Source organism: Mus pahari, chromosome 11, assembly GCF_900095145.1.
Source record: "Mus pahari chromosome 11, PAHARI_EIJ_v1.1, whole genome shotgun sequence".
NCBI classification, from domain to species: Eukaryota; Metazoa; Chordata; class Mammalia; order Rodentia; family Muridae; genus Mus; species Mus pahari.
In genome coordinates, this window is record NC_034600.1 from 24,742,737 (window position 1) to 24,765,386 (window position 22,650).

The following is a 22,650-nucleotide window of genomic DNA, read 5'->3' on the forward strand; positions in this document are numbered from 1 at the left end:
GCCTGCCTCTGCCTCCCGAGTGCTGGGATTAAAGGCGTGCGCCACCACGCCCGGCCGCTTAAATATTTTTACCATAAAGAAATAATTATTGAAGGAGATAGAATTGCATTGCATGTTGGTTTATCCTGACTTGTGTACATGTGTGTTCAATGTGTACATGTATAGAAACATCATGTGGCATCCACAAGAATTTGTAATTTTTGTACTACTAAAAATTTATTTTGAAACCAATCAATATGATCACAAGAGTTAGGTTGGGGGGGGTGGTGGTAACTAAGCCACAAGGGTGGAGCCCTAGTGAATGGCATTAGTACTCTCATCAAAGAGGCTCCAGAGAGCCTGCTTTGACCTTACTATTATGAAAGTCCCCAGCAGAAAGTCACTCTCTGAGAAAGTGAGACATTTGTTGAATACTGCATCTACTGGCAGCTTGGTTTTGGCTTGTTTGTTTTGCGATAGGGTCTCATTTTGTAGCTGTGGCTCGTCTGGAGCTTGCTATGTAAGACCAGGCTGGGCTTGCACTCTCTGAGAATCCACATGCCTGTGCTTCATGAGAGCTTTGATTAAAGGCACAGGTCACCGCTCTCCACTCCTGGTTCTACATGTATGTAGTTTAGGAGACACCCAGTTGATGGGATTTTGTTAGAGCGGTCTGAGCAGACCAGGCCTCTCCTGGGAACGGGGAGGGAAAGGCAGCTTCCTTGCTTTCCTTCTGTTCCGCCTTGACCCTGCTTGAGTTCGCATGCCTTATGCACAAATGTGTTTGCAGCAATACATAGAAGGGGCTAGCGAGGAATTGCCAGTGCAACCTAAACGCAACCCTACCTTGCTCTGATCCAGGGTTTGGTGTGCGTGTCCAAGCCACTTCCCCAGCTGCCATGTTTCTGAGGCTGGTGGCAAAAACCCCCTCTCTGGGGCCAGCTCCTCTGCAATCGCCCTGATGTGGTAGGGCTCAAATCCGCAGCAGCCACCAATGTACTTGACCCCCAGGTCATAGGCCTGCCTCTCTGGCGTATTTTTGAATATCCCATCTGGTGGCAACTCTTGGCTCCAGGCCTGGAATACAATGCTTGTGATGTTTCTGTTACCACCTCTGTTGTGGTTTAATGTGAAATGTCCCCCATGGGCTCCTGTGTTTGGATACAATGTCCCCAGCTATGGAATACTGGGAAATGTTGTGAAACCTTCAGAGGGAGAGGCTTGCTGGAGGAAGTGGGTCACCTTAGGCAACCCCGATCCTGTTCTCATTCAGTTTCTCAACTAGGGAGGTGATGTGACCAGCGACCTCACACTCCTGTGGTGGCCATGCCTTCCCACTGGGATGCACCACATCCCCTCCAACTCTGAGCCACAACAAATCCGTCTTCCCTAAAGTGGCTTCTGCTCAGGTATTTGGTGAGAACAACAGAAAAGTGACGGCTTCTGCTCAGGTATTTGGTGAGAACAGAAAAGTGACCAGCGCAGCTCCATCTTTCTTTCTTTTTTTTTTTTAAGATTTATTTATTATTTATATGTAAGTACACTGTAGCTGTCTTTAGACACAGCAGTAGAGGGTGTCAGATGTCATTACGGATGGTTGCAAGTCACCATGTGGTTGTTGGGATTTGAACTCAGGACCTTCGGAAGAACAGTCAGTGCTCTTAACCGCTGAGCCATCTCTCCAGCCCGAAGCTCCATCTTTCAAACGGCGGGTACCTGACTGGTTGGGTTTTTCCTCTATCTCACCCCCACACGCCCATCCCAGTTTAAAAATAAAACAAAACAAACTAATATAAATGCCAGAAAGATTATGCATTCTTTAGGTAGCTTCCGTTTGGTTAACACTGAAAGTTCTTTTCTGACTTGGCCTTATCCTATAAAACTGTATCACAAGAATGGACTTTATATAAACCCCAACTTACTGAAGGGATACTCTGGGAGGTCCTCAAACCCTCCCTTGCCACAGTCCGGTGTGTGGAAGCCCAAGCATTGGACCATGAGGTGAGCCTGCAGGCTGGCATCCCTGAGGCCCTCCTTCATGAGCTTCATGGTCTGCAAGCTAGTCCAGGGCCCAAACCGGCAGTTGACCCCAATGATGTCTGCCCCTGTGCAAGGCAATAAGGAACCATCGCAACTTACGGTGCGTTCCTTTGCTTGGTCATTCTTTTTGTAACAGTTAGGAGCTGAACTGGCTGTGGTACATGCCTGTGATTCCAGCGTCAGAGAGCACGGCGGTCACACGCACTCAACACTGGCCTGTGTAGGCTACAATGATTAGAAATGATTCAATTTTACTTCCAATCAATTAATCATCAATCAGTCTTAGAAGCCAGCTTAGTGGTTAGCCACACTAGGATCTAGGACTTTTCCCTTTTGTTGTTTTATTTCTCTGACAATATTAAGCCAATTTTCTGTACTCCCCAAGCAGCCACTGCACTGCCATTGGACATGGGACACTTTACCTGCGTGGGCCAGCTTCACCACACACTCTCCAGGGGTCACATCGTGCATGTCCCCCTCTGGGCCGACGCACATGGTCACAGCCACAGGTGCCCCCACCTCTCTCAAGACTTCCACAGCCCACACAGTTTCTTCCACATGCTCAAAATACTAGCAGATAGCACTTTTAAAAATCGGCCTCAATTAAAGTGGACTCCTGAATAGCCAATCCCAAATGCTGTGAAACTGGTTATAAAGATGACCAAGTATATCGTACGTGGAACAGCTCTTGGGGAGGTGTGTCTCCATCAGATTATGCAAACAATGGCTCTCTGAGTAAACATCTGAACTTCTTTAAATCAGAATATACGGAGTTTTATTTGCGGGTCAGTATTTGGTGACACTGAGAGTGTTAGTAAAACAAAAATCATACCATTTTAAAGGTTGGCTTTAAAAGATAAGCTATATATTTAAAAATAAAAAATTTGAAAGAACAAAAACTTTCGTCACCAGAAAACCAATGCGCTAACCCTTTCACCACAGGACCACCTATGAATAAACATTTTACTTAATTGATTTGGGGATCATCTTTTATGAAACTGGGGTTGGCTCTGGAAACATACTTTATCATGTATTACACTTTACAGTGTTTTTATATCATTTCTGGTTAGGATTCCTAGGCAGTCCCTAAAGCACAAAGGGGAAAGGTGGAAAGATGTTCCCGGAGGGTTAGACTATGGAGCATGAGATGGAGAGTCTGGGTGTCCTTGCTGATGTGGCTACCTTGGCCTGTCTGCTGAATCCATGTCAGCTGGATGGGTACTTCCCAGGAGCCTACTTAGCTGCCACCATTAAAAGGGTGGCCTAAAATCACCGGACAAGGGCCAGCAGCAACCTCCCTGTGTCTTCACTTTTCTGTCTGTTTGTTTTTGTTTTTCTAGACAGGGTTTCTTTGTATAGGCCTTGGCTTTCCTGGAACTTTCTCTGTGGACCAGGCTGACTTTGAACTCCGAGATCTGCTTGCCTCTACCTCCCCGGTGCTGGGATTTAAGGTGTGTGTCACCACACCAGGTTTCTTTCTTTGCTCTTAAGAGAAATTCCAGACTCCCATTGAGGAATGAGAAAGATAATCAGGTCAGGCTCTGACCACTATGTTCCTACCCAACTGGAGAACGCAGTTCTAGGAACACAGTTCCCCAGAATCTTTAGCAAGGCGCAGACAGCCCTAGGTCTTAAGCTGGTTTGTACTAGCACACAGAGTGATGGAAAAATGGTAGCTGGACAGCTATTTTTTGTTCCAAGACCTGAGTTGAGGGCTTGATAGCCGGCAGGAACAACTGTGCTGGGAAATCAGGACGAGAAGGGAGAGTCTTTCATGTCCTGTCAGAGGCAGGCTGTTATGGCTTAGGGGATGTCCTCCAATAGGTTCCTGTTGTAAAGGCTTGGAACTCAGCGGGTGGAGCCAACACTGAGAAGGGATTGGACCACAAGGGCTGTGACTTCATCCATGTTTTTCGATGCGGGTGGAGTCATAATTTGACAGCATCTTTGGGCAGTAGTAGGAAGCGGGGGTCTTGTGGGAGGAAGTAGGTACTGGAGGTGTCCCTGTGAAGGCCATCTTGCCTCTGGCTCCTTCCTTCTGCCCCCCTCCATTTCCTGGTTGTCCAGCCTTACTCTGCCACACCCTCCTCCATCAAGTTTCTGCCGGGCTACAGACCACGTGACCTAGAGCCAGCTGGCTGAGGACAGCACCTTCAAAACCATGAGCCCAAATGATTCTTTTCTTCTCTTAAGTGTTCTTTTGTCTCGGATAGAAATCTCAGCAATGACAGTAACAACCAAAACCTGACTTAATAAATCAGTCCTTATCTTTAAATTGCGGTTCATACGTGATAGGCCAAGGAAGAGCAGAGAAACATCATCGAGAAAGGCCGGGTGGAGAAGGCAGTTACGCGGTGTCATTGCTAGTGAGCTCTGGTGAACCTGAGCGGCCATCTGCCTGCTAGACCCCACTCTCCAACGCTCTCCAACCCTTCCCATGCTTTCCAGCCTGGTTTCTGTGGGAAATGGTATACCCTAAGCCTCTGTCCTTTTTCTCACCATATTGTCCCCCAAGTCAGTTACTGCAACCACTTAAACCTCAGAAAGCAAACCACAGAGAGGCATGCCACAGGTCCATCCCTTGCCTCACAGAGAACCCACCACAAAGATGGCAGAGCATCGCCTGGACTGTCGTGGGTTAACCTAAACTGCTGACCATCCACACAGAGGAAACGAGGGCATAGGACAGCCCAGTCCAGTTCCTCTAAGCCCAGTTTTACCTCTGCAATCAAAAAGTTCACATTTTCCTGGCAAAGACTTCTAGCTGTAGCCGAAAAATGTTTTTAATTCTAGTTTCATCCTTGTGGTTCTTGTAAGAGTGATGTCTGGCAGATGCCCCCTGCCACCAAAGCATCCCCTCCACCAGCCACCTCCTGGGCCAGGTCACAGGCAGCTGCATTCACGGCTTCCCACTGAGAGCAAGAACAGAATCACGAGCCCGCCCGCTGTTAGAAATGCACAATAAGACAAGTCACAAAGGGAGCAAGTCAAGCCTGCCGACTGCCATTAAAGAAGGATTGAGCATAGCCTCCTGTTACCAGTGACTCCTGTGTGAGTAAGTGTGAGTGTGTGTGTGTGTGTGTGTGTAAGTAACATGAACTTGTGGAGGCCAGAAGTCAAGCTAGGTGTCTTCTTTTTTTTTTTTTTTTTTTTGGGGGGGGGGGGTTTCAAGACAGGGTTTCTCTGTGTAGCCCTGGCTGTCCTGGAATTCACTCTGTAGACCAGGCTGGCCTCCAACTCAGAAATCTGCCTGCCTCTGCCTCCCGAGTGCTGGGATTAAAGGCCTGTGCCACCAAGCCCGGCTGCTAGGTGTCTTCTACAATTGTTCTCTGTGTTATTTTTTGAGACAGGTCTCTCACTAAGTCTGGATCTTAGGGATTTGGCTAGCTTGGCTGGCCAAAGAGCTCCAGGGATCTGCCTGCCTCTGCCCACGCCCAACCCTGATGATGGAGTTACACATAGGTGTGCACCAATGCAATTGGCTTTATTGACTGAGCCATCTCCTCAGCCTCAACAGTGACTTTGTATTCCCATTATTGTTATTATCCACACTGGATTTTTTTTAGACTAATTGTGAGGTATAGTGGCTCTTCTTCTTCTTCTTCTTCTTCTTCTTCTTCTTCTTCTTCTTCTTCTTCTTCTTCTTCTTCTTCTTCTTCTTCTTCTTCTCCTTCTCCTCCTCCTCCTCCTCCTCTTCCTCCTTATATGGTGTGGTGTATGGGTATTTTGCCTGCCCTTATGTCTGTGCACTGTAAAGAGGCATCAGATCCTCAGGGATGGCATTACAGATAGCTGCAAGATGCCATGTAGGTACTGGGAATCGAATCTGGGTCTTCTGGAAGAGCGACAAGTGCTCTTAACCATTGAGCCATGCTTCAGTTCCACCATACTGGTTTTAATAACTTTATTTTTTCCCCTCTCTTACAGATCACGAGCCTCTTCAGAAGAGGGTCTTAGCCTTTCTATCATCTTTCTACTTAGCACAGAGAACTGGATAACCACTTAGTGGTTCCCATGATTCCCATTTAGTGGCAACCAATATGTGGGTTTCTCGAATGAACACAAGCATACATAAGTCACTTATCATTAACAGTTGGCTTAGCAAATGTTTCCCCATCCTTCATCCCATCTGCTTTCCTGACAGGTCTGAATATAGCACTATTTATTATCTTTTCCCAGAGTTAAAGCCAATGTACCATGCAGGGATGGTCTTACATGAAGTCACACATGCAGGAGACAGCAATGTTGGCTTGGTTGTCATTTGTAAGTCAGTGCTAAGTTCCTAAGTACCCCCTTTCTCCAGAAAGACAAGGGGGGAAAGAACACTACAGAATGAAAAGTGTGGAGAGCGTGGCAGGAACCTGACATTGGCCAAGGACAAGGAAATGGGCTCTAGGCAGGAATCTAACATTGGCCATGACAAGGAAGTAAGTTCAGGCAGGAATCTGACATTAGGCTATAACAAGGAAGTAAGTTTAGGTAGGAATCTAATTTTAGGCTAGAACTGAGAAGTAGCTTCAGGCAGGAATTTTAATCTTAGGGTGGAACAAAAGAAGTAGGCTTTAGGCAAGATTTTAGGCTTAGACAAAGAAGTGGGCTCAGGTATTTCTGACAAGCCTTTGGAAACAACTGTCCCAGGAGTAATCACAGGACTTTGCTTACAGCCTTGCTTGTTCCTCATTGTACTGCCTGCCTTTAATACTTGCATGTCATTAAAACGGTATAAAAGCAAATTGGGAAGAATTAAACCTGCCTCAGCCTCAGAACTGGCTGGGGTCATGCTACAGTGTTGCAGTGTTGTCTAATTGTCTTTTTAATTTTTAATCCTTACTTTTTTTTTTTTTTTTTTTTGAGACAGGGTTTCTCTGTATAGCCTTGGCTGTTCTGGAACTCACTTTGTAGACCAGGCTGACCTCGAACTCATAAATCCATCTGCCTCTGCCTCCCGAGTGCTGGGATTAAAGGCTTAATCCTCACTCTTGTGCTGGAGAACCTGTTGACTATCTGCAGCTGGCAAAATCACACTCCTGTCAGAGGATGAGTCAAATCACAGTCAGCTGCTGTGGACAGTCTGAAGCAGCCCCGTTTAATCCCACACCCGGGATTAAAATGGAAACACATTCCCATAATATTTCTATGCTTTTTAAAGAATCCAACATTCTTACTACATGAGGGCCATTTTCACCACCTTCCACGCACGCACAAGAAGGTTCCATTCCCTGTAGCTGTTCCCTCCCCACACCCAGTTAGTTACCTTGCTGTCCATATTGTCTTCAGAAGCAGAAAAGGTAAATGTCTGCAAGACATCAGCTCCCGCTCTCAAGAATTCTGTGTGAAGTTGACGAACTGCCAAGCAGTTGAAATTTCAATTACAAAAATCAAATTCCAGAAGCAGATGTTCTCAGTAGCAGCTCCCACCCTCCTTTTCTTCCCTCCCTACCAGACCGTAATTCAAGCCTAGAAATGATAAAGTGACAGGTTAATGTCACTGCTGTGACAGTACAGCGTGCACTATGGAGCAATCTACAGGGTCCTGCTCACCTGTCTCAAGTAGGTTCCATGCAGAGATAGAGGAGAGGCCTGGCTGGCTTCCCATTCCCTCACCCCTTGTCTAGAGTTTATTGATACAGCGATGTGTGAAGCATGGCGCTGGCCTATTATCACCAACGTAGGAAGAGTGAAGAAGCTCGTACAGGGGCAGTGTGCCTGTGTGTGATACCCACAACAGGCTGATGCAGCAGTGAGTATGTGGTAAGCAGCCCTGGCTGCCCCTAGTCTCTCAGTCACCACTCTGAGGTTGGGGACGTAGCTCAGTTGGTAGAAAGCTTCCTTAGATGCGTAATGCCCTGGGTTTGATCCTCAGCACCCTGTAAAGCAGGTGTGGTAGCTCACACCTGGAATCTTAGCACTCAGGTGGAGGCAGAGGTCATCCTTAGCTACACAGCTAGCTTGAGGCCAGCCTAGGATGTATGAGACCCTGTCTAAAACAACAAAAAAAGAAAAGAAAGCCCCCCCCCTGCTACTTTTCTTCCTGACCATCACCCTCTCCTGGCTAATTCCTCATTTTCAGTTTAGCTAAAAGATCTTCCAAACATAAGAACAAAGTGGAAAATTCCTACAAGGCACCGGAGAAGCAATGCTACTCTGGTCTCCACCAAAATCGAGCATCTGTGCACACCGGAGAAACTGCATAATGGCCACAAAGCTCTGAAGATGCATGGACAGCTCATGGGGGTAAACCCGTCTGATCTCACAACTGGCCCACATCCCTGCCCCATGCGGCGGACAAAGGAGCAGGTTCTCAGTGAGGTCAAGGGACTTGTGTAAGGCCACACAGCTGGTCTGGGGAAGAATCAGGCAAAGACCCCAGTTTTGCATGACGTATGTCCATGTGAATGGAATCAGGTAGACTCAAAACCTGTATTTCCTGTGTGTGTCCTGATTGCCTATCATATTCTTTGGCTTTATTTCCCCCACTCTAGGAAAATCAACAAAGCCAGGTAGAGTTAAAGCACTAATATGATGGCACCAACCAATTGCAATGGTTTCTACGTCTGACTCTTGTATTTTCATTTTTCTCCAAGTCAGGAAGATGGAGGGGAGGGTAACATTCTTCGAAGTCTGGTCCCCACAGCCTGGCTGTCTGCATCATTGCTGGTGACGGCCATCAGCCATTATCACCATAGCCACGGTTGTTATCTGCCATGCACAACCTTCCGCAGGATGAGTCTGAAGCCATCAGTGATTTTTGCTAACCCAAGGAAACACTTAAAATAGCTACAAGGAAAATAGTCAAGGAATGAAAATGGAACTGTATACTTTAAACAATGCTTGTTCAAGAAGGTAAGAGTGAGAAGAGAGACAGAGAGATAGAGAGACAGAGAGACAGAGAGACAGAGGAGGGAACAGAGATAATTTCCCTTGTGCTTCAGTCCACAATGACCTTCACCTCTCTGCAGTTCTGCAAGGAAAACAAGTTCTTACAAATGCTTGCCATTATCCCTTGATTTTCCCTCATGGGGTTTCTTTTTTTTTTTTTTTCTTTTTTCTTTTTTTTTCTTTTTTTTTAGGTTTTTTGAGACAGGGTTTCTCTGTATAGTCCTGGCTGTCCTGGAACTTACTTTGTAGACCAGGCTGGCCTCGAACTCAGAAATCCTCCTGCCTCTGCCTTCCGAGTGCTGGGATTAAAGGCGTGCGCCACCACACCCAGCTTTTTTTTTCTATTTCTTTTTCTTTTTCTTTTTTTAAGGTCCTCATGGGGTTTAAGCTGCTACTTGCACACACACTCCTCGTTGCTTTGGGCGCTTACATGCACATGGATGTTCTACCACTGCTTCTGGAGTCCAAAGCTCCACCTTCAGGAAGCCTCTCTTTTCCAGAGTGAGGAGAAAGCTGCCTTCCCCAACCGCGACCTCCGATCTCCCGGCTGTGCAGACGCTCCAAGACACCCTGGGGAAGAGAACAGAGAGACCCACAGGCTCTCTCCACGCCCCACCTTTTCTTTTAACATTATTTCTAACTTTAGGAACAGCAGTCTTGTTATTTTGCTGAAATTATATCGAAGAGTGTTTCAGAAGACATTATAGCATGGATCCTGGCCAATCAAAATACCTGTTTTGTGCAGCCAAGGAACTATGGGAACTGGTTTTCTCAACTAACACTTTCTGGGTCAAACTCTACTGAAAGTGCTGATTAACCGGCAGTCATGTTAGTTTGTCATGTCTGCTCTTCTCTGACAATGTATTAGGGTTTGGGGGTACAGTATCTTCAACTTAAACCCCCAAACTCACAAGCTCCCGGGCTGTTTCGAATGACCTCGTCACACTGCTGGCCAACGAGTCAAGTGGAAGCCATCTTGTTTCTCTTTTCCCTTCTGACTGGAATGTCGTTAGGGCACCAGGGTATAGAGCCATCTTGTAGCTATGGTATCCTTAGCTGCATGTGATGTCAGGTGGAGCCAGCTGGTGCTGTGGTTTTCACGACACCCAGAGTAGCCACAGTGTCATTCGTGGCTCACCTTTACACCAGTTTGAGAAATCAGATTTGAGTGCACACAAACGGTCCTGGAGGGGAAAATGGTTACTCTAGTGTTCTAACTTAGGGCCCTTCTTGCACCCAATCCTACAACTTGTGTCCATAAAGCATTTCTTGGATTCATCCCCCTATTGTCACAGCCATGATTACTGAATGATCTTAACACATCTATTATCTGTTACGGCCCTTTCCCTGTGCCCCGACACCTTCAGTCTCTTCATCCATGTGTCCACCCTTCCAACAGTGCAGAGGTGGTGAATTCCCTGTGGCAGTCCTGTCTTCTCATTCATTTCCAGTTTGGACAGTACACCTATTGAGTGGAGAGTGAGGGCCTGGGGTTCCGTACACCTCCCTTCTGACTATATCAACCTGGACGCCTCTGGATTTACCATCTGCTCTCAGGGTGAGGCTGTTGATCCTCAGGGAGGCCATTTGCCCTGAGGGAGGTGGTGGATACAGAGTCAGTCGGCCTAGAACATCCGCCGCCATCTGCCATCTGCCCAGCTTCTCTGGCAGGGCAGCTTCCATGGTTTGAGGAATGGGGTGTGGGCGTCAGCTGTCCAATTGCACAAGAGCAGTCAAAGGCACTGGTGACCTGTCAGCTGAGGAGAGACAGAACCCTACTTCTCTTCCAGGTATACATTAACAGGATCACCATGTGATAATTGTGCTCTTTCGGGAGCAGAGTCCCCAGAGGAACAGGAACAGCATGCTTTCAAAACCTTTCCTTGGGCTTTTTGTTTCTTTGTTTGAGACAGGGTCTCACTGAGTAGCATTGGATAGCCTGATATAAACCAAGTTAGCCTCAGACTCAGAGATCTATCCGCCTCTGCTGCCTGAGTGCTGGGATTAAAGGTGTGTATCATTACACCGGCCCCATAAAAAGTGATGTAACCAGGAGTGGCGGTGCAGCCTTCCATCCTAGTACTTGGGAGGCAGATGCCGGGATCTCTGTGAGTTTGTGTCTGGTCTGCTATACAGAGAGTTCCATGCAGGGCTACAGAGTGAGACCCTGCCTGAAAAGTAAAAACCTCTTATAAAAAGTAAAATTAAAAAGTGAATTTTGGGGCTTACTAGATGATTCATTGAGTAAAGGTACGGGCTGCCAAACACTACAACTGAATTCAGTCCCCAATAGAATTTAACCCCTGGGTCCCGTTTGGTAGAAGGGACAAGCCAATGTCTGTAAATTGTTCTTTGACCTCTACAGGCACATCATAGTATGCACATACCCATACATACACACAATAAATAAATGCACACATAGATGTAATAAAATTAATTTTTAAAAAGTGAATTATAAAGAGATGAACATACAGAATCTCAGGTGAAGAAAGCAGTAGTGCTCTCCACATTTAGAAAAAAGAAAATCTTTTTATTAATTTCACTTCCTACACCTTAGCTTTTGTCATTAGAGAGCATCTCTTAGGACCCTGACTGGTTCTCCACCTGTGTGTTGGCAATTACTGTCGCACAGTTAGGGTGGATCTGAGACCTCTCGTTCCTCTCTCACTTGGAGCTGTTAATGGCTGACTAACAACTCAGCAAGTGATTGAACCCGGACTTTACTAAGATCACTATCCTTATGTCACCTCTGTTCCCAGTTTCTTAGCATTCAGAAAGCAGCAGTACCCCAGGCCTCTGAATGATGTGTCCAGGTGGGCTGTTGGGGGTGGGGCGGGTCTTGGGGGGCCCCTTTTCCTAGTTCACACCTTTCTAGTCCCTTGCTGCCACAGAAGTCCTCAATGCTGTGGGAAGCTGCCATGGGGAAGGGCGAGCGCTGAAGACAACAGAGTGGACCCCCACACCCACCCCTAAGAACTGCGAACTGCGTGGTAGCCTTGCTTCCTGGGGCAGGTGTGAAGCCGCAGGTCGGGGTTGATGCACTTACAAACTCATAGAAACTGACAGGAACACCCGAAGGCGTTCCTGGGGATGCTGCCTGTGCTCCCTTAAGCAAGAAAAAGGAGGGTCCCCTGAGTCCAAGAGTCTGACCTCAGATCCCTCTTCTGTGAACACTGACGCTGAACAGATCGCCTGACTCTCCGGGCCTCAGTTTCTTCACCTGCTAACTGGGGATACCAGCGAATGCAGAACTTCTGAGCTGGGTAAGGGCTCCAGGAATGCTAATCCCCACGCAATCTAAACTGAGGCTCTGGACCGCCCAGCCCCCCTGCGGAGCTAAGTTAAGACCTTAGGGTTTGTCTAGTAGCTGAAGCAGGATTCGAACTCCGCGAAGAAAGGAAGAAAGCGACTTGGCCGACACTCACCTCCTTGGCTCGAGGGCCTCCAGCTGGTGCCATGTCGCCGCCGCTGTGCAGGCGCGGGTCCTGGTGGCACCGGTCCTGGAGGCGCCGCGCTGCCGGAGCCCGCCCCTCCGTGGGAGGACCCATCCCCCCCGCAACCCCAACCCCCACCCCACCTCCACCCTCTCTACCTCCCTCCTAAGGCCGGGATCTGTCCATGCTCTACTGCCACCTCGCCATGCTCCGCCCGGGCGCGCTGCGGCTGCGGGGCCTCGCGCTGCGGGGCTCCCCCAGGCGCTCAAGCTCCGCTGGCCTCCGGGAAGGGTGAGTACCCGATGGCTGCCGGTTGGGAAGAGGAGCAGGGCAGGCTTTCTGGCTCCCAGGAATGGGCTGGGGTTCTCCTGGAATTACCTGCTAACTACCAGGTAAAACTGTCTATCCGACTTCAGCCCCCTGGCCTGTCACCAGCGGTCAGTGTGAGCAGGTCTGGGAGAGTCTACTGTGCTGTCTCTTGTCTCTGGTGCATCTGTGTCTTGGTGGTGGTCGTTATCATTGTTTTGTTTTTAATGATTAATATGTCCTCGAGATTATTCTATAACAGGGCTATCGATTTGCCTTATTCTTTTTAATGGCTGCATAGTTTTTCATTTTATCAATACTTTATAGTATAATGAAGCAGCCTTCTCTTTAATATTTAGACTGCTTCTGGTTGGTTGTTACCGCAGACAACGTGAATCAGAAATTCTTAATGCCAGCCAAGGCTACACAGAGAAACCCTGTCTCAAAACAACAACAACAACAACAAAAAAAAACAAAAAACAAAAAACAAAAAAAAAAAGAAAGAAATTCTTAATGCAAATATGTTTGGACAGTATGGGAGTCTGTTTTCGTTTTAAATCATTTTTTCTTTTCCTTTTGTTTTGTTTTAAATCTTTAAAAAAAAAAAGAAATAAAATTGTTAGGGAAGCGGTTAGGTTATTTGAAAGTGAAAGACAGCAAGGTTCCTGTGAAATTTGAATGCCCCTGTGGTGGATACTTGTTTTCCATGTCTTCCTGGGCTCCTAGAGTAGGATTGTCAAACTGCATTTGTATGAGAAGATATTTTCCTTAGTGTCTGTCTGTATGCATCTTTGAAGTCCTGTCCTGACGTCATTCCTGACATCATCCACGGTGGCAAAGTGAGGTTTCTGTTCATAGAGTCACCCAGCAAACACTATTGTGAGCTGACTCAGTCTGCAGTTTATGTTCTGTGGTCTGCAAGAACGGTTTTTGAGTTGCAATCCAGTTTCACTGTAGAATTTTGACATACTGCTTGTGGTGAGTGGGCTTTTCCAGGTGCTGGGAACACAAGGCTCACAGAACTACAGTTCTGGCTCCCTTGGGACTCAGCAGCTGCCTGCTGCCTGCTGAGCACAGTTTCTCATCAACAAATACAGGATGTTGGCCAGTCTCACAGGAGCGCTGCAAACGCAAGCCAAGGAGTGCACAAGAGTGATTTGTAAGCTATAAAGAATCACAATTGGGACACTGCATCTTATACAGAAAGAAATAAGAGAGTGTGCATCTTGGGTTAATTTGTATAAAACTGACTAGATAGTGCTTATATGCATATGACATTTGCTTATATTTTGAAATATCGAGAGTAATCACAGATGACATTTTTCAGAACTGTAAGACAAACTGGTTGTAGCGGCAAAACCCTAAAAAAATCCCAGAATTCTGGAGACCGAGGAGGACAACATCAACCTCAAGGCCATCGTAGGCTACATAAGATACATAGTGAGACCCTGTCTCAAAAACCAAACCAAAAAACGAGATCATTCTTCCTACAACCTTTCTGTCAGTGTGTCTAAATACACAGTCATACTCCATGTTGTTAAACCTGTGCGGAACATGCGAGTTTCTTTCTTTCTTTCTTTCTTTCTTTCTTTCTTTCTTTCTTTCTTTCTTTCTTTCTTTCTTTCTTTCTTTCTTTCTTTCTTTCTTTCTTCCNCTTCCTTCCTTCCTTCCTTCCTTTCTTCTTTCTTTCTTTCTTTCTTTCTTTCTTTCTTTCTTTCTTTCTTTCTTTCTTTCTTTCTTTCTTTCTTTCTTTCTTTCTTTGGTTTTTCGAGGCAGGGTTTCTCTGTATAGCCCTGGCTGTCCTGGAACTCACTTTGTAGATCAGGCTGGCCTCGAACTCGGAAATCCACCTGCCTCTGCCTCCCGAGTGCTGGGATTAAAGGCGTGCGCCACCACACCCGGCTAACATGTGAGTTTCTTGTCTGACAAATTATGACTGCAGATTAGAATTTAGACATCAAGATACTCAACAACTTAACCTTTGTCAGATAAACATATCATGTTTTCCCAAATGAGGAGAAATAAGACAGACACAGTATGTCAATTCCAGGGAAGGTTCCACCTTAAAACTTACCCTTAAACATGCAGTGGTGGTGCACACTTTTAATCTCAGCACTTGGGAAGCACAGGCAGGTGAGTTTCCCTGAGTTCAAGAACAACCTGGTATACAGAGCAAATTCTAGGACAGCCAGAGCTACCCAGAGAGACCCTGTCTTGAAAAACTAACCAACAACAAAAAACCTTAATCTTAAAATGACAGCTTTTGAATTTGGTGTCACCGACTACGTGATAGAGAGTCTTCCCAGAATTCTTATTAAATTGTACTGTGACTTTCTATGTTAGACACCAATGAAATGAAGAGATTGGTGCATGGCAGAGAAGGAAGGCTGGCCAGCAAGTCCTAGGATCCTCTTGTCTCAGCTACCCTAGCACCGAGATTACAGACGGGAGCTACCGTGCCCGGTTCGGTTTGCATGGATTCTTGGCATTAAACTCAGGCCCTCTTTACCAGTTGAGCTACAACCGCAGCCCCAAAATGTGTTTTATAAATGAGAAAAAAATAATGCCTAGATCGAGAAAGAAGTCGCTGCCACCACTGCTACTGCTCAGTTCCTTAGCTACCAATCAGTGTAGGTCATCCAGTCCGAGGTCAGACGCCCCAGGTTTCTATGTGCAAATTGTAGCCTGTGGTTGTGGCGTTCCAGAGACTGGCAGGGGAGGGAATCAGACCCAAACTGGACCTGGTACCTCTAAGTGAGTCACCACTGTTAAAAACACCGTCTTCCAGACAGGAAAGCCCAGCCTCGTCCCCAGAATGGAAGGACAGAGCAGAGACTGTGATCATTGGAGGCGGCTGTGTGGGCGTGAGCCTGGCTTATCATCTAGCCAAGGCCGGGATGAGAGATGTGGTCCTGATGGAGAAGTCGGAGCTCACCGCTGGCTCTACCTGGCACGCAGTAAGGAGAGTACCCCAAACTATTCTGTGCCCTGAACCGGGCACCAGTCCTCCCCATTCACAAATCCCCACAGAGAGCTCTTCAGAGGATGGGAGCCCCTCACCTAACCAGAAAGTGTCCTGACACATGCTTCCAGGAAGTGGAAATCATTACTAGGATGACTATTATGATCCTGGTTTTTGTTTGTTTGTTTGTTTTTTGTTTTTGTTTGTTTGTTTGTTTTTACCTTTTTCTACCCCTGTAACTTCCAGAAAGTTCCTTCCGTTTCCATGTTCTGAGTTGGTTTTGCTTTGTATTTTTGTAATGGAGTCTCACCCGGTAGCCAGCATGTGTCAATGCTCTTGTGAAGCAGCACGCTGGAGAATGGCTTAGATTAAGGACTGACGTGGCTCCCATACTGTCAGCGAGGGATGGGGAAGGAAGGATTCTGTGATTGCCGACACGATACGTGTGCGCCTGCGCACACAGACAATGCACATGCGCACGCACAAACGCACGTGTAAGCGCTGAAGCTCTTGACCTCACTGGCTACCCCTTTCCACAGTCGGCTTTCCTGTAGTTAGGAGAGGAAAAGGAACTGTCTCCCAGGGCCTCTTGGTGCTCAGCATACACTCACAGCATGGATCAGGTGTCTGGATAGGAATGGTAGTCAAAGCTATGCCTGACCCAAGCTCTGTTGGCTGCAGTCTCACAGTTCCACAGACAGCCCACGCACACTGGTCAGCCAGTGCTCCCGGGAAAACAGAGTCAAGTCCAGCTCCTCTCCCTCCCACCCGTCATTCTTGGTGCGTGGGAGGGAAGATGGACGCCTCCCATCACCTGCCTGTACCAGTCTCCCCAGCATAGGTGTCTCCTTTCACTGTCTCCCCCACTTCCTCCTGCCTGCAGAAGCCACAGTTCTCTAGGCCCCGCCTCACTCCTCCAAACTCGATTTTCTTTTTTTTTCTTTTTCTTTCTTTCTTTCTTTCTTTCTTTCTTTCTTTCTTTCTTTCTTTCTTTCTTTTTTTAAGATTTATTTATTATATGTAAGTACACTGTAGCTGTCTTCAGACACTCCAGAAGAGGGCGCCGGATCTATTTACGGATGGTTGTGAGCCACCATGTGGTTGCTGGGATTTGAACTCAGGACCTTCGGAAGAGCAGTCAGTGCTCTTAACCGCTGAGCCATCTCTCCAGCCCCCAAACTTGATTTTCTATGTAGACTTCGTGTTGTCCTTCTGAAAGCAAGCCTACTTTCTCTACCTTTTCCTTCCCGTGTGCCTTAAGGTTACTATTGCTAGGATGAAACACCATGAGGAAAAGCAACTTGGGGAGGAAAGGGTTTATTTCACTCATAGTTCTATGTAACAGTTTATCATCGAAAGCAGTCAGGACAGGAGCTCAAGCAGGACGGACAGGAACCTGGAGGCAGGAGCTGATGCAGAGGCCATGGAGGGGTGCTGCTTACTGGCTTGCTGTTCACGGCTTGCTCAGCCTGTTTTGTTTTTATAGAACTCAGGACCACCAGCCTAGGGGTGGCACGGCCCTCCCATACCAATCACTAATTGAGAAAGTGCTTACAGGATGTCTACAGCTCTATTTTATAGAGACATTTTCTCTATCAAGGTTCCCTCCTCCCAGACGGTCATAGCTTGTGTCAAGTTGACAGAAACTAGCACAGCATGCATTTTGTCATCACTCTAGACTGAAGGACCTATATTATGGTAGGGCTTCATGATCACTGTCTTATTTAGGATTTCTAGTGCTATGAAGAAACGCCATGACCATGCAACTCTGACAAAGGAAAGCATTTAATTGGAACTGACTTACAGTTCAGGGGTTTAGTCCATTGTCATCATAGCAGGAAGCATGGTGACATGCAGGCAGACATGGGGCTGGAGAAGGAGCTGAGAGTTCTACATCCAGATCCACAGGCATCAGGAAGAGAGAGTGACACTGGGCCTGTCTTGGACTTCTGAAACCCCAATGTCTGCCCCTAGTGACACACTTCCTCCAACGAGGCCACACCTCCCAAAAGTGCCACTGCTTATGAGCCTATGAGGACCACCTTCATTCAAGCCACCACGGTCTCTCAGAAGTGAGACACAAGGAAAGAGTGCAGTCTTTTCCTCCTGGAGGTGGTCTGGGCTCAGACAGAAAACACTCAGAATGGGACCTGAGCCTTAAAGAAAAGAGAAACTCTGTAAGGAGCACAGAATGCAGCAGGAGCAGTGAAGGTGGCAACTCTAAGAGGGGATGCCTAACAGAGTGGGAAGGAAGCTGGGGCAAGGGGTCTATGGGCTCTGGGGCCAAACAGGCAGGGGGCAAATAGAGGCAAATGGAACTAGGTCCCCAGGGTTGCTTATATAGCCTCACACCTCCTGACTGCTAAGTCAGGGCAGGCAGCTATACATTAAAATTGGAATGGCTTATTTGTTCACGGACAGCGGTTGGGTATGGCCTGTGTTTTAAAGTAGATTAAGAATTCCCTGAGATTTCAGTAAATCTGCCTCCAAAAAAGGCACATATCTTAGCCTGAACTATTTTAAGAAAAGCAGGAAGAGATTTTAAAATGATAGTCTCTTATGAGAAATTAACTTTGTAAAATGTTTTTTTCCTATACAAAGATATATCAGAATACTGGGGAAAGCACCTCTGCCCCACTCTAGACAAGGCTTTAAGCCAGAGCCAAATGGGGGACCAGTGTGGAGTCAGGCAACAGCAGCTGGGTGGTTTGTGCCCCCTTGGAATAAAGGACAGAACAGGACCTGTCCTTGGAACTGATTATGGAAGCTTTTACAAGTCCATGAGCCTTCTCTATAAGGAATGACATCAGAAAGTTCCCCAAGCCAAGAATTTTCAGCCCAGAGATATTTGGGGACAGATTGAGAGTGTGCAGGGCTGGATCACCAGCTAAATGGAGGGACTGTGAGAACAAAGGCAGCATCCCCGGGGGTCCCTGGGGTGGGACATGTTTTCTGTGATATAATGTTCACAAGTACAGGCAACGAGGGCTGGAAGACAACACAGTCTGTACTGGCTAGTTTTGTGTCAACTTGACACAGCTGGAGTTATCACAGAGAAAGGAGCTTCAGTTGGGGAAATGACTCCATGAGATCCAGCTGTAAGGCATTTTCTCAATTAGTGATCAAGGGTTGGGGTCCCCTTGTGGGTGGTGCCATCTCTGGGCTGGTAGTCTTGGGTTCTTAAGAGAGCAGGCTGAGCAAGCCAGGGGAGGCAAGACAGTAAAGAACATCCCTGCATGGCTTCTGCATCTGCTCCTGCTTTCTGACCTGCTTGAGTTCCAGTCCTGCATCCTTTGGTGATCAACAGCAGTATGGAAGTGTAAGCTGAATAAACCCTTTCCTCCCCAACTTGCTTCTTGGTCATGATGTTTGTGCAGGAATAGAAACCCTGACTAAGACACAGCCTGAGACTGGACAGTCACTGTGGAGCCAAGTCTGCAAACGGGGGTCCTGCTCACTTTAACTAGGCTCCTTTGTCAGTACATGACAGATGATATCACAAATGGATTTGGAGAATAGGGTCCTCCACATCCCTGGGAATGATGTCACAGCACAGTCTTTTGAGATCCAAGGATGGAATACCCAAGATGCTCCATTTGGAGTGTGGGAAGATAATCTAGAACTTTGCACTTACTTACATACCAGAGAAAGAAGTTAAACTTTACTAACATAAACAGCATCTGATACAATTGACATATCGCTTCCGATTCCAGGGTTCATGGGGGCTGGCCAGCCGCACTGCACAATGGGTATACCTTAGCTCTGACTGCTACGTGAAGCCACTGAGACGTTTAGTCTAGTATGTGGAGAAAGGAAGAGAAGAGATTGAAGGTCAGATTAGCACTATGGAAAGATTTGTTACCCAACAGTAATGAAAAGGGTTATGAAATGTAAACATGTATATCTTTTATAATAAGACAAGTATTGCAAATGTGCTGACCTCTGTTAGTAATCAAAATGGATGTGGGTGGTTTCCATGCAACAATTATATAGGTTTTAAAAGATATGTCTGGGGCTGGAGAGATGGCTTAGTGGTTAAGAGCACTGACTGCTCTTCCAGAGGTCCTGAGTTCAATTCCCAGCAACCACCCAGCTTACACCCATCTGTAATGGGATCTGATGCCCTCTTCTGGTATATCTGAAGACAGCTATAGTGTATTCATATCAATAAAATAAATAAATTTTTTAAAAAGGTATGTCTGAGAGCACAGCTTAATGGTAGAGTATGTCCCCAGGATACACATGGAAGGCTCCAGGCATGATACCAACACTAGAAACAAAAGAGGTGCGGTCTGCTCCTTCCAAGGAAAGGAGATGCTGTAACAAGGCAGACAGCTGGCTTGCACAGCAGTCCTATTGAGAAGAGAGCATGTTAAAAGGGATGTTTAGAAATGTGGATAGGGCCTGGAGAGATGGCTCAGCTGCTCTTCCAGAAAACTAGGGTTCAATGTCCATCACCCACATAGCTGCTCACAACTGTCTCTAACTCCAGTTTCAGAGAATCTGACACCTTCACATAGACAAACAGGTAGGTAAACCACCAATACACATAAAAGTAAAATTAAAAAATATATCATAGAAATGTGTATATTATGGTTAGGTTTTCTGGACTAAATGATCTCTGTGTGTGTGTGGGGGGGGGTTATCTCTTCTATGTAAGAGATACAATTTTTAACTTGTAAATTTTTTTCTGATATGGAATTCCAATACGATTTGTTCCCTTTTATCTAAAATACAGAGAGCGTGACACTTTCTAAGTTGTAGCAAGAACAGAGACACAAGGGAACATGATAGTCAGCAGTCAGCAGAAACCTTTGTACGTAGGTGGGTGCAGTGGCAGGTACTTGGAATGGAGGAGGGGGCTTAACACACAGAGAACACAGTCAAGAGAACACTGCTTCTACTCTGGTCTGTGCAAGACTGAGAGATGTCTTCTGCTGTCTTTGAAGACAGCGTCAAGTGCAGGGGGCCTAGGAAGAATGCTACGGTTCATTGGTTAATCACAATTGTCAACCAGACAGGCTCTAGGATCGCCTCTGAGACAGCCCTCTTGGCACATCTGTGAGGGAGTTCCTATGTTGTGTTAATCGAGGTGGGACAGCCCACCTGAATGTGGGTAGTGTCATGCCATGTGCCCACCAGAGGCTCCAGCTGAATAAGAAGGGAAAGGAGAGCCAAGACCCAGAATTCCTCTCTCTGCTTCCCAGGGCAGATGCAACATAATGGCTGCCTTCACCTCTCACTCCTGTGCCTTCCCCACCTTGACAAACTCAAGCTGGAAGGCAGGATAAACCTTCCATTCCTTTAGTGACGTCTTATCTGGTGTTTGTTCACAACTACGAGAAAAAGAGACCAACACACAGGAGAATTGAAAGTTAAATGACAGCAGTCTGTTTGTTGGGGACGCTCACCTGGGAGGCAGAGGCAGGCAGATCTCTGTGTTTGAGGCCAGCCTGGTCTATAGAGTGAGTTCCAGGACAGCCAGGGCTACACAGAGAAACCCTGTCTTGAAAAACAAACAAACAAACAAAAAATTTAATGCCAGCCTGACTATACAAGGAGACTGTTTAAAACAAAAGCGATTAAAACAAACAAGTAAATACATACATATACAAATAAACAAACAGATAAACAAATGAACGAACAGTCCTGGACATAAAGCAAGCCTAGAATTAGGCTGTATTTTTAATACTGTATGCTTAATCCACTGTATACACAGCTTAATAATGAAATACGTTAATCATGAAAATGTGATTCATGAGCTTAATATGCAAAAGCTTTCTGGCACAATAAGTAAGATAGAAATTATTTAAAATATTTCCCTCATCCCAAGCTCACTTAGTATGCTTTACAATCGCTATTAATATAATAACCTATATTTACATGTTATGCATAAATGAGGGGATAAGAATATTTTAGTGGCTATGTGCAAACATCTGAGTCTATGTGAATGAATAAAAGACTCAGAACCACTGGGATAAATGGCTTAGGCCAGAAACTGAGTTTTCTGAGGTAGTAGAGGCCCCTGAAAGTCAGGAAGGACTATTAGACTCTGGGATCACACCACAATTTGGCATCCAGCACTTTCCCCATTATTTAGCACCCTTGGATGTTTTTCTAACTCCTGCAGTTTTTCTCCTACTTGGTAATTATCAATACACTGTGGGGAAGAACTTTCTTTTCTTATTTTAAATTTATGTCAATAAACACTTGCAAATTCCGAACTTACTTGCATGCATACGTGTGTGTCTTTCTATGTGGCTGTCTGTCTGTTATTTGAGATAGGGTCTCATGTAGCTCAGGCTGGTCTTGAACTTACTACGTAGTAGGCTGCTCCTACTTCCTAGTAATGGAATTACAGCCATAGCCACACACCCAGCTTCGAAGGACTATACTTCTGTTGTGGTTTGAATAGGTTTGGCCCCTATAGACTTATGCGTTTGAATGCTTGGCCCATAGGGAATGACACTATTAGGAGGTGTGGCCTTGTTGAAGGAAGTGCATCACTGTGGGGGTGGGCTTTGGGGTTGCCTATGCTTAAGCTCCACCCAGCAGAATCCCAGCCTCCTCCTGACTGCCTGCAAAAGGCAATCTCTTCCTGGCTGCCTTCCAATCAAGTTGAAAAACTCTTCAGTTCCTTCTCCAGTGTGATGTCTGCCTGGATGGTGCATGCTTCTTGCCATGATAATAGACTGAACCTATGAACTGTAAGAGCTGCTGTGGTCATGGTGTCCTTTTACAGCAATGGAAATCCTAAGACAATTTATGAAGGATTCTGTCTCTTTCGTTGTCTCCCTCTCCCCTCCCCCCCTCTCTTTTCTTCTCTCTGCCCTCCCCCTCCCTCTTTCTTTATCTTCTTCTTCTTCTTCTTCTTCTTCTTCTTCTTCTTCTTCTTCTTCTTCTTCTTCTTCTTCTTCTTCTTCTTCTTCTTCCTCCTCCTCCTCCTCCTCCTCCTCCTCCTCTTCTTCTTCTTCTTCCTCTTCTTCTTCTTTTTCTTCTTCTTCTTCTTCTTCTTTTTTTTTGTTTTTTTGTTTTGTTTTGTTTTTTTGA

The 22,650-nt window shown here is 46.3% G+C and overlaps 1 protein-coding gene and 1 pseudogene across 1 annotated transcript in view; one reads left to right on the forward strand and one right to left on the reverse strand.

Moving 5' to 3' along the window:
* The window catches only part of LOC110329285, an 18,343-nt pseudogene extending 5,987 nt beyond the window's left edge, over positions 1 to 12,356 (reverse strand).
* The window catches only part of Dmgdh (dimethylglycine dehydrogenase), a 78,230-nt gene continuing 67,722 nt past the window's right edge, over positions 12,143 to 22,650 (forward strand). Inside the window, exons 1-3 of the mRNA XM_021208546.2 lie at positions 12,143 to 12,161; positions 12,503 to 12,623; positions 15,427 to 15,595. Coding sequence (XP_021064205.2) covers positions 12,517 to 12,623; positions 15,427 to 15,595 — 276 coding nt within the window. The 5' untranslated portion in view covers positions 12,143 to 12,161; positions 12,503 to 12,516. The remainder of the gene's footprint in view (positions 12,162 to 12,502; positions 12,624 to 15,426; positions 15,596 to 22,650) is intronic.